Below are 13,040 nucleotides of genomic sequence, written 5' to 3'. Positions count from 1 at the left end.
AGAATATACCAATAACTTAAAAGGCCTTTTCCTTTCACCTATGAAGAACAGCAGTGAATAGCTTGGAAAGGTACAAGCTTGATAACCAAGAAACAACTCTTAAAATAACAGTTTGGTAACTTAGTAGCAGCAGGGTTTACACGCAGACAGAAACAGAACTGAAGGGTGTTCATTTACCTCAAGCATTAATCACGTCTTTCATCAAAAAGGTACAAATTTTATCTTTCACATACATTCTGAATGAAGACTGAGCTTAACTTCCACATAGAAAATGCTTATGCTTTTGGCAGACTGAACTGAGAAAAGTTGATTGGTTTCTCGCCTTAGAGCTCAAGTGGACACTGACCGAACTTGAGACTGGTGGCACTTATGCTCCCCACAGTACTTCAGACATCTTTGTTCGCCACACAAGCACCTGGCATTGTCAAAACAAACGCTGCTGCTAAATCATTTTGAAGCAGCTAAAGGTACTGGGAAGTTTCTCATCTTTGAAACAATCTGCAGACTGATGTTATTTGTAAAGATTTTCTAATAAATACAGCTGACGATGTCCCAAACTGAAATACATCCCACCAAGTGGAAGACTGGATGCCTCAGATGCATGACTTTCCTTTCATCTCCCAGAAGGAAGAGGAGATAGCTGTTCTAGCAGGGAATATTTTTAAAGGGGCAAGTTATTCCAAAGATCTGTGGCTGCCTTTGAAAGGGGAAAAGCAGCATGGCATGCCAACTTCTTACAGGCAGCTCACAAGAGCACAAATTCTGACCTACTGTGGTAAAGGAAGAGAAGAGACAGGCTTAAGAACATCCTTAGGTTTCTGTTCATTAAAGCTTTGCCAGACTATCTAAACTACTTCCAGAGTCTGACACAGAGGAAAAGAAAGAAGATCCCAGAACTGGAAGAGTCTTTGAAACTACTGAGGTTAGGTCTCTTCACATACAGAGTTCTTGTGACTCTTTGTATGTGCTAGGAAGGATCTTGTGTAGCAGCAGTTCAGTTACCTCAAATTCTCAATACTACTACTTAACAAAACCCTACAATGTATTTTGATGGGAAAACATACAAAAAGTCAAACCCAACCAACAATTACTTCCTCTTTTACTTGCCCTCACCTTCAATCTTGTGTCTCACAAAGTCTGACAAACTGTCTCTTCTGTATCATCTGTAACTAATTGTTAGCAGATCATGAGTGCAAGAACATGCAGATGAGCTTATTACATTTCTTTCTGCTTGTTAATGTGGCTCAGCAGACAGAGGGCACCTCATCACTTTTCACCCTCTGGCCCTATTTTTCCACAGTCCATTCCAGCAATCCAAGTTCAACCAAGCTGTCATCATTAGCAATCTCCTGAACAGAAACAAGCTTCCGAAGCTCAAGAACACAGGATTTCCTGAACTATATCAGAGCAGGCACCCACCAAGACAATAACCGAAAGCAAAAGCATTTTTAACAGCAACAAAACATCACTGGAATTTTTTTTTATTCTTTAGGTATGTGATAGCTTTTCCAGATAGTTTCATTCTAGCCCCAGATGTGTGCATTTCCTCCTAAGATGGTTTATGACCTCTATGTAAACCTTCTATATGAAGTCAGTCCATGTAGAAAAGCAGGCACTTTAAGCCTAGTAATGGAGTTGGGAAACCTCTAAAGAATAAGCGTGCTTTATGACATAATGCTCTATTCAAGTAACAAGCCTTCCAAATTTTGTAGTATGTCTATACAAAGATTAGTCAAAGTTAGCTACCAAGTTCTATGACAAAACCAATCCTTTCAAATTTATCAAGTGCAACTCTTTCCTAGGAAAACAAAGGCATGGGATAGGGGTGACAGCTGGCTCCAGTACCTATACTGAGACCCTACAGTAGCTTCTCAATACTTTCTTGCAAGTCACAGAATCATAGAATGGTTTGGGTTGGAAGGGACCTTAAAGACCATCACCTTCCAGCAGATTAGGCTGCTCAAAGTCCTATCCAACCTGACCTTGAGCTTCTCTGTGCAACATGTTCCAGTGTCTCACTATTCTCACAGTGAGAAGCTTCATTACATGTAATCTAAACCTACCCACCTTCCATTTAAAGCCACTACCCCTCATTCTATCACTACAAGCCCTTGTAAAAAAAGTCCCTCTCCAGCTTTCCCATAGGTACCTCTCAGGTACTGGCAGGCTGTTAAAAGGTGTCCCCAGAGCCTACTCTTCTCCAGGCTGATCCACCTCAACTCAACCAGCCTTTTTTCACAGCAAAGGTGCTCCATCCCTATGATCATCTCTGTGACTCATCTGATGTTGGGGGTCCCAGAGATGAATGCAGTACTTCAGGTGGGGTCTTACAATAGCAGAGAGGAGGGGCAGAATCACCTGCCTCAACCCGCTGGTCACACTTCTTTTAACATAGCTCAGGATACAGTTGACCTTCTAGGCTGCAAGTGCACACTGCCAACTTGCATTGACTTTCTCATAAACTAACACTCTCAAGACCTCCTCCTCAGAGCTGCTCTCAATTCATTCTGCACACATCCTGTATTGATACTGGCCTGCCAAGGGCCCTCTGGATGAAGTCTCTTCTTTCCAGTGTGTCAACTATACCACACTGCTTAATGTCATTGACAACCTCGCTGAGGGTGCACTCAATTCCACTGTCCATGTTGCCAACAGAGATGTTAAAAAACAGACATGAGCACCCGTACAGAAGTGACATACATTTGAGTAGAGATTATAACAGACTCTCCTCATTATAAGCATCCTCAATTCAGAATGGAGAAAGACTTTGGCAAACAAAATAAAAAGCATGGCTTTCAGGCCCTCAACAGCATGATGCTAGAACCTATGCAGCCCATTTTCAGAGACAAGTATAAAGTTGTTGCACTTGCCTTATGTGGTTTAAGTGGACTTGGGTGCAAACAGGATGAAATAGGTAGGCAAAGATGGCAAGAAAAAAAGGTAGGGAAAAAAGATGACAAAGGTAGAATGAAATACAAGCAGACCAGGAAAGCAGGCACAAATAAGATAAAGAAAACTTTGGGTTAGTTGAGTGAGCAAGTTAGAACTGACAACAAGCTGCAAAGGAAAGACCACACACTGCCTGAAAAGCTCAAGTACAAGACAAACTTGATAAAAAAAAGATGACTAGAAAGGCACTTGAGAGGGATGGTGTGAGCACAAAATACACAAGAAACCAAAGGCAGATGCAAAAGCCTTCAGCTCTGAGCACATATAGACTGAGATCTGGAAATGATACTCCAGACTTCCACTCACCACTTGTTACTTGCCAGGCTGTATTTATGGAACAGATTCTACATTTGCAGGCAAAGGTATTTTTTAGTAAGCCATACAGGTTGACAGAGGCTGGCAACTACAGCTGATGCTATGCATTAGCACCAACATCTCCTGTGCACAGACCTTATATACACTTGGTATGGTTAAGGCAGCCTGTCTGTACCCTTCGTTCTTTCAAAAAAAATGACAAAATAAAACAAAAAACCCAAATCCCAAAAGTAAGAAAAGCCACAGAACTCATTTTAAGCAAATCAAGTAAATCACACTGAACCAGCACCATGTGTCTTTACAATAGACTCACCTCAAGTGCTTAGGAAACTGAAAGATGGGTCCTCACTTACATGAATTTATATAGCCCAAGATAACCTGCCATAACTATGAAACTTTAATGAAATTCCTTGAGCCAGAATTTCTCTAGATGTCATGGTAAAATAACTTTAAGTCTTACTCTATCAAATATTCTGTAAAGTTACAAATTTATTTTAGCTGTGTTTAAGTACTACCCAAAAGTAGTTCACTTAATAGAACCTTCCCGATCACCTCCATAATTAGAAGAAGAGCTCCCTGACCCGTTTTCCCCTCAAAGGACAGGGTTAAGTATCTTTTCTTGCTTCAGTTGTGTTATGGAAGTTCATGAGCATATGAACAAAACACAAACTTACAAAGAATAGAAAAAAGTGACACATTACTGCACAACAGAAAACATTTTCAATTGCTTAGTAAATATTCTTGAATTAGAAGACACATGGAAATAGATGTTTAGATAGTACTACTTTAAGTTTTCTTCAGAAACTCCAACTATGGTGTATCCATCATTCAGGTGCTCAATTTATGTGTTGTTAAAAATCACACTGTATATTTAATTATCCATATCGAGTGTGGTCAGGAGAGGGAAGTTAGGCTACTGTCTCAGTCTCACTTTCCATGGCTGCAGATTTGACTAAAGATTCTAACAATTAGTTTCAAATCTTCTTGCTATTATCTTTAATAGACACGACAAAAGAGAGGAATTAGACATCAGTACCTTGGATTTCAGGGAAATTATTAGACATATTTAACAAGTCTTATGAATTCTCTCTTTCTACATAATGATACAGTTGAACACTTAGCTTGCCTTAAAGAAACTGGAAGATTTATCCATTTGAACATGCACACTGCTTGAGCCATGTTTCAGGTAGACTTTCCAAACACATGAATTCAGCTTTCAGTCTATCAGCTTTTAAAGCCTGAAATACTCAAAGAGCAATCACTGGCTCAGTCACACCAAAGTGGCTATCCCATTCTACCTAAGAGCCCTGGCTTGCTTACTAAGCAGGAATGTGGCAAGCACTAAGGAAAAAGTTGTTATTCTTTTCCATTAGCTTAGGTACAGGATGAAACAGTTTGGCTTTAGAACGCCGAAACAAGTAGTTTAAAGAAACAACCTCCCATAAGCAGTTACATTTCCAGTCCTGACGAGAAAGGGGGAACAAGCATTTACATAGTACAAAACACAGGTTGGACTGACTACAGCTGTCAAATGCAGCAAATCAAAGTTATGCTATGACTTCTGCCCTTCTGTTGGGAAATATGAATAGATTTAACTTCAAACATTCCTCATAGATAGGGTTCGACAGTGAGATGCAAAGGCAAATTCACATTCTTTTGAGTAATAACTGGACTATTCTAGTGCTCAAGTTATAACGGCATTAACTCCCCTTCCTACCTGTGAAGCAGAGGGACAAAAACCAACTGCCACCCCATATTCTGAGGTTTGAGAAGGATATCCTCCCCACTACCCAAAACCACAAAAAACCCAAATAAAAGTTACACTTCTAAAACCCAACTGCACCATTGCTATCATATTAGACAGTTTACATGTAGAATACTGTTACCTCATAGCTAAGCTTAAAAGGCTATTATCTTTAAAAGAGGAATTTAGCTGAAACATGAGGTTACCAAAGGCAAGCTACTCAATCTGCTTTAGCTATGCCATCACACAGGCTACATCCATTTCGCCCGTCTGGGAAAAAACCCCAGAATGGCACCCCACAGCAGATTTTCTTAGCAAGTTCAATACATGATGAATTGTCATGCCAGGAGTCCTGATGACCTACTGCAGACTTAGTCATACATTGACAAATTAAAAAATGAGCAGCGAGTAAGGTTACCTAAGAACCCACATGTTACTGCCCACTACTACAGCAACAAACGAGCCGCCACAGGTTACGACTCCCCTCCTCTTCAAGCTAAAACCACAAAACACCCACATAAAGCTCTTGTACACCCTTAGTGACCAGCATCACGACTGATAGGGAACATCTGCATCAGCTGCATTTTTCTCACAAGATCTCCTTGTTTTAAGTCTGTAGCTCAAAACAGACATTTCTCAGCAAAAAGAATACAAGGGATGACATCTAATCACACTTCCTTAACTCAAAGATACTGACTTTAAATATGGTTAGTAGCCCTATAATTACATTTACTTTTGCATCGTGACTTTAAATACTGATTTAAAGTAGACCAATTAAGCAGGTTCATACCCCTTTTGCATGTTCCAGTACACTCTAGAAAATAAACAATAATTACAGCATCATAGAAAGAGTCTGAAAACAAAGCCTCTGACAGATGTTCAAAACCCTAGAAATAAACCATGGAAATTTAACTGCAACTGGATACATCTAAGTCAATTCATTTCCAGTTCAGCCATAAGCAACAAAAACCCCAAACAAAACAAAACCAATAGAAACCAACCCCAAACAAACAAAACATCAGGTGCATGTGCAGAAGCATAAACATGTGGCCGCATGCAAGTCTAATCAAAGCAACATGGAAACTGAACAATACAGGCATTGAAGTAATGTTACATTATATAAAAAAGAAAACAGCAACTCATACAAGAGAAACTACAAGTACAATCAACAACTACTCCTTTTTCCATGCCTTTGCTATTAAAATCTGTGTTTATTCATGGTTCAGTCACATCAATACATTTAAGGAGTTTTCCACACTGCTTTACAGCTGAAGATACACAAAGGTAGCTACCATAAAACAATCACAAATTTTCAGTCTTACAATCTGCGAACACATGAAGCACAAGGTATTGATTTCCTCCATTCATAAACCTACACATTTGGAAAGCCAAGCCTGCTGAACCCCTATCTTCCTTTAAAACATACAACTGTCTTCTCAAGACAAGTACAAGATCATAGGTACCTGAAACTACCCAAGTCAGCCTAAGACATATTAGGCTACTCCTAGCTTTCCATCAAATGCACAGCAATATTACTAACTCTGAATTACTGAAGACAAGTGCTTACCTTCAATCCTTTTTAAGGCCGACAGGCAAATATCCCGGCTTGGAAATTCAAATGGATTATTACAGGTCCGAATGGTGTCACATTCACATTTCCCGTTGATTATGTTACAACCTGTTATAAGGTTTTCATTGCATGGTTCAAATCCAAGAAGCTGATCATCATCCCAGTTTTCATCTAAAATAAACAAATAAACTCACTCACTATTGGATTTTGGCTGCAGTATATAAATTCAGCTGCTCTGGAGTTGGATGTGACTTACTTCAACATAGTGCTAAACACAAGATAACAGATGTCTAAAAACAGATCAGTCTGAACCGTGGGATTTGCCAAATATCAGGTTTTGCAGCTGTTTTATTACCCATTTTTGCTATAGCTACTGGCATTGTTTATTTCCATCAGTATGAAAAGCTAAGTTGTCTCAAGGAAATGCATAGCTGTAGTACAAGTGAATGCTATTCTAACTGAAATAACTTTCACAGATACTTAAGTTATATTTATCACAGAAGAGAATGTTGGACACAATCTGCAGTTGTTGTAGAAGTCAAAATTGAGTCAGAAAGACAGCTTTATATCTGATTAAAAATATATCACAAGAAAAGTTCTCAGTGGAGTGAATTTGATTACAGAAATTCTGCAGGATGCCAGGCTTCTGATCCTGTATTATAACCAAAACCAAGCTTCCATTACCACCCATGCTCTAAAACTGCTCAGGCACATCATGTTCCTTGCTGTCAAGGGGCAGGAAGATAGTTGAGCCAGAACCAGTCTCCGTGGTCCTTTTGAATCAGCCCTGTCAAATGGTTCTATACTAAGTGTAAGTGATATTCCCACTGTAAAACTGCCCATTCTCCTTTTAGAAGGAGGCTACATGCAACCAGATTTTCTTCTCTCCAAGAAGTGATAAATCGAGGAACTAAGAATTGACTGAAGATTACCAGTCCTAAAATAATCTCTTAGCTTGATTATGTCAAACATGCATACAGCATTGTCTCACTGAGGCAGGATAGATGCTTTTTATGCAAAATTGAAGAAAATAAACTAGACATTAGATATTCTTCACTATAGAGCACCAGATGATTTTCCAACCTTGTTTGCCAAGCAAAACAAGCAGCAAAATATAGATAATCTAGTCACTGACTTCTAGTAATGACAACAGGAATAAATATATCTTTTCAATCTTTACATACTTATATTGCACAGCAGCCTTCACACTGTACCTCCTAGTCATTCACCCCAATATTATACACTATTAACAAGCAAGCTTCCAACACAGATTCTGCCAAGAAACACTTCTAAAAAAAAAGTTAGGATGTCTTCCAGCCATGACAGGTTTTCACTGCTGTTAGTAGAAGCTGTCCTCCAGTATGAGGCCACAGCCAAATAGAAATTGTTCATCATTCAGTCATCTGACACTCAACTAATCTAAAAACTGATGGTAAATAACAGTATATATACACACATACTGAGGCTGACATGTAAGTACTGTCCAATCATAGAAACATGCAGAATACCCACTAACCTGTAGTTTTTCCTGGTCTGAGGAAAACCAACCAACACCTGGAAAGAGCTGTTTGCCAGTTAAGTACTGCATACGACCTACAGAAAGTGTCACAGCAGATTCTCATGAGTATGTTTCTCTCTGTAAGACCAACTGCTTGGTTTCTGTAATAAGCCAAAGCACCCTGCTGACAGGGAAAAAAAGCACTAAAGAAACAACTAAGTTTTAGACGTACGGAAGGGAACCTTCACAGGAACCTCACAGTGCTTCTACCCCATAAAAACACAGGAAAATTAGTTGTTAACTGCAGGAACCAATTTCTCTCTCATTTTGTTTTGCTTGTTGTTTTTTCTTTTTGGTTCTGATTTTTCAGTTGGTTGGGGTTTTTTCCAGTTCATGTATTTTTCCCAGACAGCAGCTTTCATTAGTAAGTCAAAGGAAGCATAGATATTCCAGAAGAGAAACTATTAAAATTTTTTCAAGAGAAAAATGCTGCTTCATAAGTGCTTGGGACACTTTCATCATAAGAAGGCCTTGCATGGAAAAGAAGGAGGGGGGGGGAAAAAAAAAACACCAACAAAACAACTCATGAGAATTTGAAGAACAATAATACATCCTGTTTTTGAGAAGCCGGAATACAGTCTGGACAATTTGTATTCTACAAATCACAGCAGTAGTCCACCTAACGATAACAACAAGAGAGGCAATAGCTATGCACCAAGACTTGGTGTTTCACGTTCGGTAACCACAGGGACCACAGTTTCATGTAGGTTGGTTTAACGGTCTTAAGCAAACAGTTCTAATTATCCTTGTTTCTGACATACAGGCTCTTCTTTCCTACTATTATGCACAGGCCAGAAGCTTTATTTGTCCTAGAGGCTGCAGACCCCATAAGACAGCACAACCTTGCCTCCAGCACCCTAGACATGCTCAGCCCTCCAGCCTCCTGAGACCACTGCTGTGTGGACAGGTGGGTATGCAGATAGTGATGACAGAACACCTGCTTTTCCAGTACACCAGTTCAGACCATTTGTGACCTTTTGCTTTGTGGTATTTCAGCACTGTATCTTTTCAAAACTGACACAGAAGGATCCCTGTTACACCCCACTTGAGGTGGTACCCGCCTGGCATGGAAAGCAAAGTCATTATTCATGGCAGAATGCCTCAATGCAGCACAAACAGAGGCACTACCCACAATACTATTAATTCCCAGGACAAAGTAGTGTTTGATGTCTCACCTGTTACCTCTCTTGACTTTCCAGATAGAAGCAGAAAAGGAAGTACATGGGAAGTGCATGCTGCACCCTCCAGCATTTGGTGTCACATGCCTCAAAAAGCTCAGTAGCCATTAAGAGGATGGAAGAAAAGATAAATCCCTCAGTAATACTCAAACACTATACAGCAAACATGCTGAATCTTGAAACAATATTTTTCATTACTCAGAGTGAATACAAAATAAGCCACATTCAGACAGGATGAATGCAATCCCAGTTTTACCCTGGACTTTTTTTACAAGACTGCTTTACACACAATTTCATTTAGAAACAAGATTTCCATAAATGAAGCAGCAAACATGTAACAAGGGAAGAGATTATTTTACTTTAGTAAATCACTGCAAAGTCTAGCATGTTCTTTCAGGCAGACCTAGGACTTCTTTTTCTAGTTGATTTTGTCCATTTAAAGACGACAAAAGTTCCTGTTAATTGAACACTTGTTCACCACTGAAAGAAAACCCTCAGAAGTCACATCAGTACAGGCAGAAGACTATTCCTGGGAATGAAAGATACCACCACATGAAAGCAGTTGCATGAACTTAAAGGATGAATCAGTGACACACTGGATTCGAGCTTTAGTTAGTTCACACAAAGGCATCTAGTGCTCTGTCTGATGCAGATAAATGGTGGTCCAGGACAGCATGCCTACTCATCTAGGCGTCAGCAATATGTCAGCTGATAACAGAAACATGTTGAACAAAGCCTAGGCTCTATGAACCTAGCTTCTATTATTCTCCAAACCATCATGTCCCATGGATTATTCCAAAACACAAACTTGCACACACTAGTGTTTTGGAGATGTGAGATCGTTCATGAACAATTCTGGACTGTAGTACAAACATTTTCCTGCATGCTCTGTTTGACCTCCTATATGGCTTTCTTTTCAAAAGTGCTTTTTCATGTGTACCTTTCAGAAATCTGGATGGTATGAAGGAAGATGCTGACAAAACCTGAAAGTAAGAACCTAAGAGCCTGTCAAACCCATCCCCTAGCTGGCTTCTGGAACATTTATGAAAATCAAGTAGACATTTTTTAGAAACCAGCTGAAAAGCAGCCCAAGTAAACTGTTTTCATCCAAACTGATCTTAGTTTAGCCACAATTTCTGCCATCTCATTGTCCCAGCATGATTACGTAGGGGCAAAAAAGGGAAGGGCCACTCTTTTCAGCAGTTTGAGTCAACACTGAACTGTTGTTATACAGCCACTCAACTACCTTTGGCATACATGCCTAGAAGCAATTCAAATGTTTCCAGAAGGTTGGTAACTCCATCTTGAAAGTCACTCTGAAATTATTTATCTACATGCAGCTCCCTACTTTTTGCAACTCTCAGGCGAGTTCCCATCACAGATAATGTAGTTCTGCATTTACTCAGACTACAGTTAATTTTTTAATATAACACTTTTAGTTCTTCTAAGTGTGCTTTCATACCATACGGAAGCCATGAGAGGGGAAGCATCATGTTAATTCCAAACTTCATTTTCTTCCATCACTGATATAATCACTGCTTTCTGCAAACATTTCAGCAATTCAAGTACTGCTCTTTATTGCCAAACTCCCTAGTCCTGTCATAGTTTGCATCTAAAGCAGAGAAGAGGATTAAGGCATTAACAAGTTGAACAAGAGGTCTTTAAACAACAGGTCCAGTCTAGGAAGCAATCTGAGAAATAGGTCTTTGGTAAGCAGCATTCCATCACTTCTTCCATGCTAAATCCTACATACCAGCACTCACTACACAGCGAACCACAGCAGTATGCGAGGTGTGATGCTCATGACTGAAGCATTTTAATTCTTCATTTGAAAAGCCACTTGTGTTTCCAGAAATGTACACAGCCACAAGAAATTCACTTGGAGTATTAAAGTACACAGTAGCTCACTATAATTGCATTTACTGTTCCCACATGCAAAGGATCATCTGAAAACCATTGCAAGTCAAAAGTACAGAGAGATCTTCCCAGAGAATCATTCTCTACTGCTTAAATTTATGCATTCCCTTGCTTCAAGCTCTCCACGACTTCTGCTCAACACAGAATGTTCTTTTGTGCCCCAACTCTCCTCTTCCTTTGATAAGTCTATGAGTATCAGCTATTGTTTGAAAAAACTTACGCTATTCTCTTACACTGTTCAGAAAGATAAAGCATCAGTTGAAACCAGCAAGCAACAGACTGGAATGGCTGCTAAAGTATCACTGTTGATAACTAATATACAAGCACTGCACCTACAATCTTAAATTGCAGCTTGGAGTGGGATAAACAACTAGAATTAATTGAACAAAATCCTGTAATTTACATTTAACTGCAGCTATTACTGAGCTATTTCTGCCTTTTCAAAGCATGACAGACAGGATATCAGGATGCTGAAAAAGCAGAGGCCATCATACACTCCTGATCTGAAAGTGGAACAGTCAAAGGCACATCTTACAGACTCTTGCACCCTTTCAAATCCAGCATTTGAAGGATAAAGAATGGGTTTCCACAGTGACAGGTAAGTGATCCTTACTGAGCCTGGTACTGCTCTCTGGGAATGGGGGGAAACGTTTCAGAAGTTTCTCCAAACCAGATACAAGGTCTGATTCCTGCCACTCCAGCAGTGGTATGCACAACAGCATTTTCAAATCAGTGGTATTCATTAAGATGGTATGAGACTCTGAAAGGATTCCATAGACTTTCTAAAATTAAAAAAAAAAAAAGGAAATACTTCTTGCCAGTAGGCTTTGGCTTCTCTTTGAACAGGAAAAAAGAAGGATGGAAAGGAAATTCGTGTTTTGGAGGAGCTAAACAATAGAACTGACTAATCATCACTAAAGAATGCTTGAAACCCAGCCTCAGACCTTGAAAAGCAGCAGAAGGAACAGCTAGCCTTGAAGTGAGTTTGAGCTCATACTGGCTGCAGTCCCCTCTCACAACTGACTCCTTAGTGAAGTCATGAATCAGAGACTGAAGCCAGCAGAAACTTCTATTGTAGGACACAGCTGAGAGTTTTATGATAAAGCAGTTTTTCCACCAGCAGTTTTGGAAGGGTCCACTTTACAAGATCAAATCTTCATGTGGAATGCATGTCCACAGAAAAGGCTTTTACAGCCTCCTGATAAAATTTCTAGTCAAAGCTAGAAAGCAAAACTGTAGCATAACATTTAGATACCTCAAGAATACCACACATGCAAGGTTTGTCTCAAATTACTGTTCCCTTTATCTTATTCAAACCAAAGCTTGTGTCTCAGGTGATCAAATCCCCAGTACAGCAAGACATATTTCACTGCAGCAGCTCTGCATGTGTCTCAAGGCAGTTAATTCATACTAAGGAATGCAGAAAGTATTTAAACAAACCAGCTTTCCACTCAATTATCAGAAACTCCACAGAAGCTATGAGGTAAGTAAGGAGATAAATAGAAGTGTTAAGTGAAGCATGTGATGTAGGTAACTATTGCAAGTTTAAAAAGTTTTCCCTTGCCCCCAGAGTTGGCGATATTTTAGTCCTCCAGGTACCCTCCTCTTTTTTACCTCTTTGGTTGTTTCTTTGGGGTATGCTTTTTTCCTGGGGAGGGTGTGGGCAGTAGGGGAAAGAAGGTTGTTTGGGGCTTTTTTTGGTTGGTTAGTTGTTGAGACTTTCCTTATTAAGGTCCACCCCTAAAGACTGAAATAACAAATAGTTAGTTTTGAAGTTTGATCCCTAGATATTTAAGCATCTGAAAAAAC

At 39.6% G+C, this 13,040-nt stretch overlaps 1 protein-coding gene across 2 annotated transcripts in view; it reads right to left on the bottom strand.

The window, feature by feature from the left end:
• The window catches only part of CRIM1 (cysteine rich transmembrane BMP regulator 1), a 186,793-nt gene that overhangs the window by 165,803 nt on the left and 7,950 nt on the right, over nt 1-13,040 (bottom strand). For both annotated transcript variants that reach the window (XM_009911724.2, XM_054162346.1), the window contains exon 2: nt 6,576-6,749. In XM_009911724.2, coding sequence (XP_009910026.2) covers nt 6,576-6,749 — 174 coding nt within the window. The remainder of the gene's footprint in view (nt 1-6,575; nt 6,750-13,040) is intronic.

This window comes from Dryobates pubescens, chromosome 6, assembly GCF_014839835.1.
Source record: "Dryobates pubescens isolate bDryPub1 chromosome 6, bDryPub1.pri, whole genome shotgun sequence".
NCBI lineage: Eukaryota > Metazoa > Chordata > Aves > Piciformes > Picidae > Dryobates > Dryobates pubescens.
This window is presented reverse-complemented; position numbering and strand designations above follow the sequence as displayed.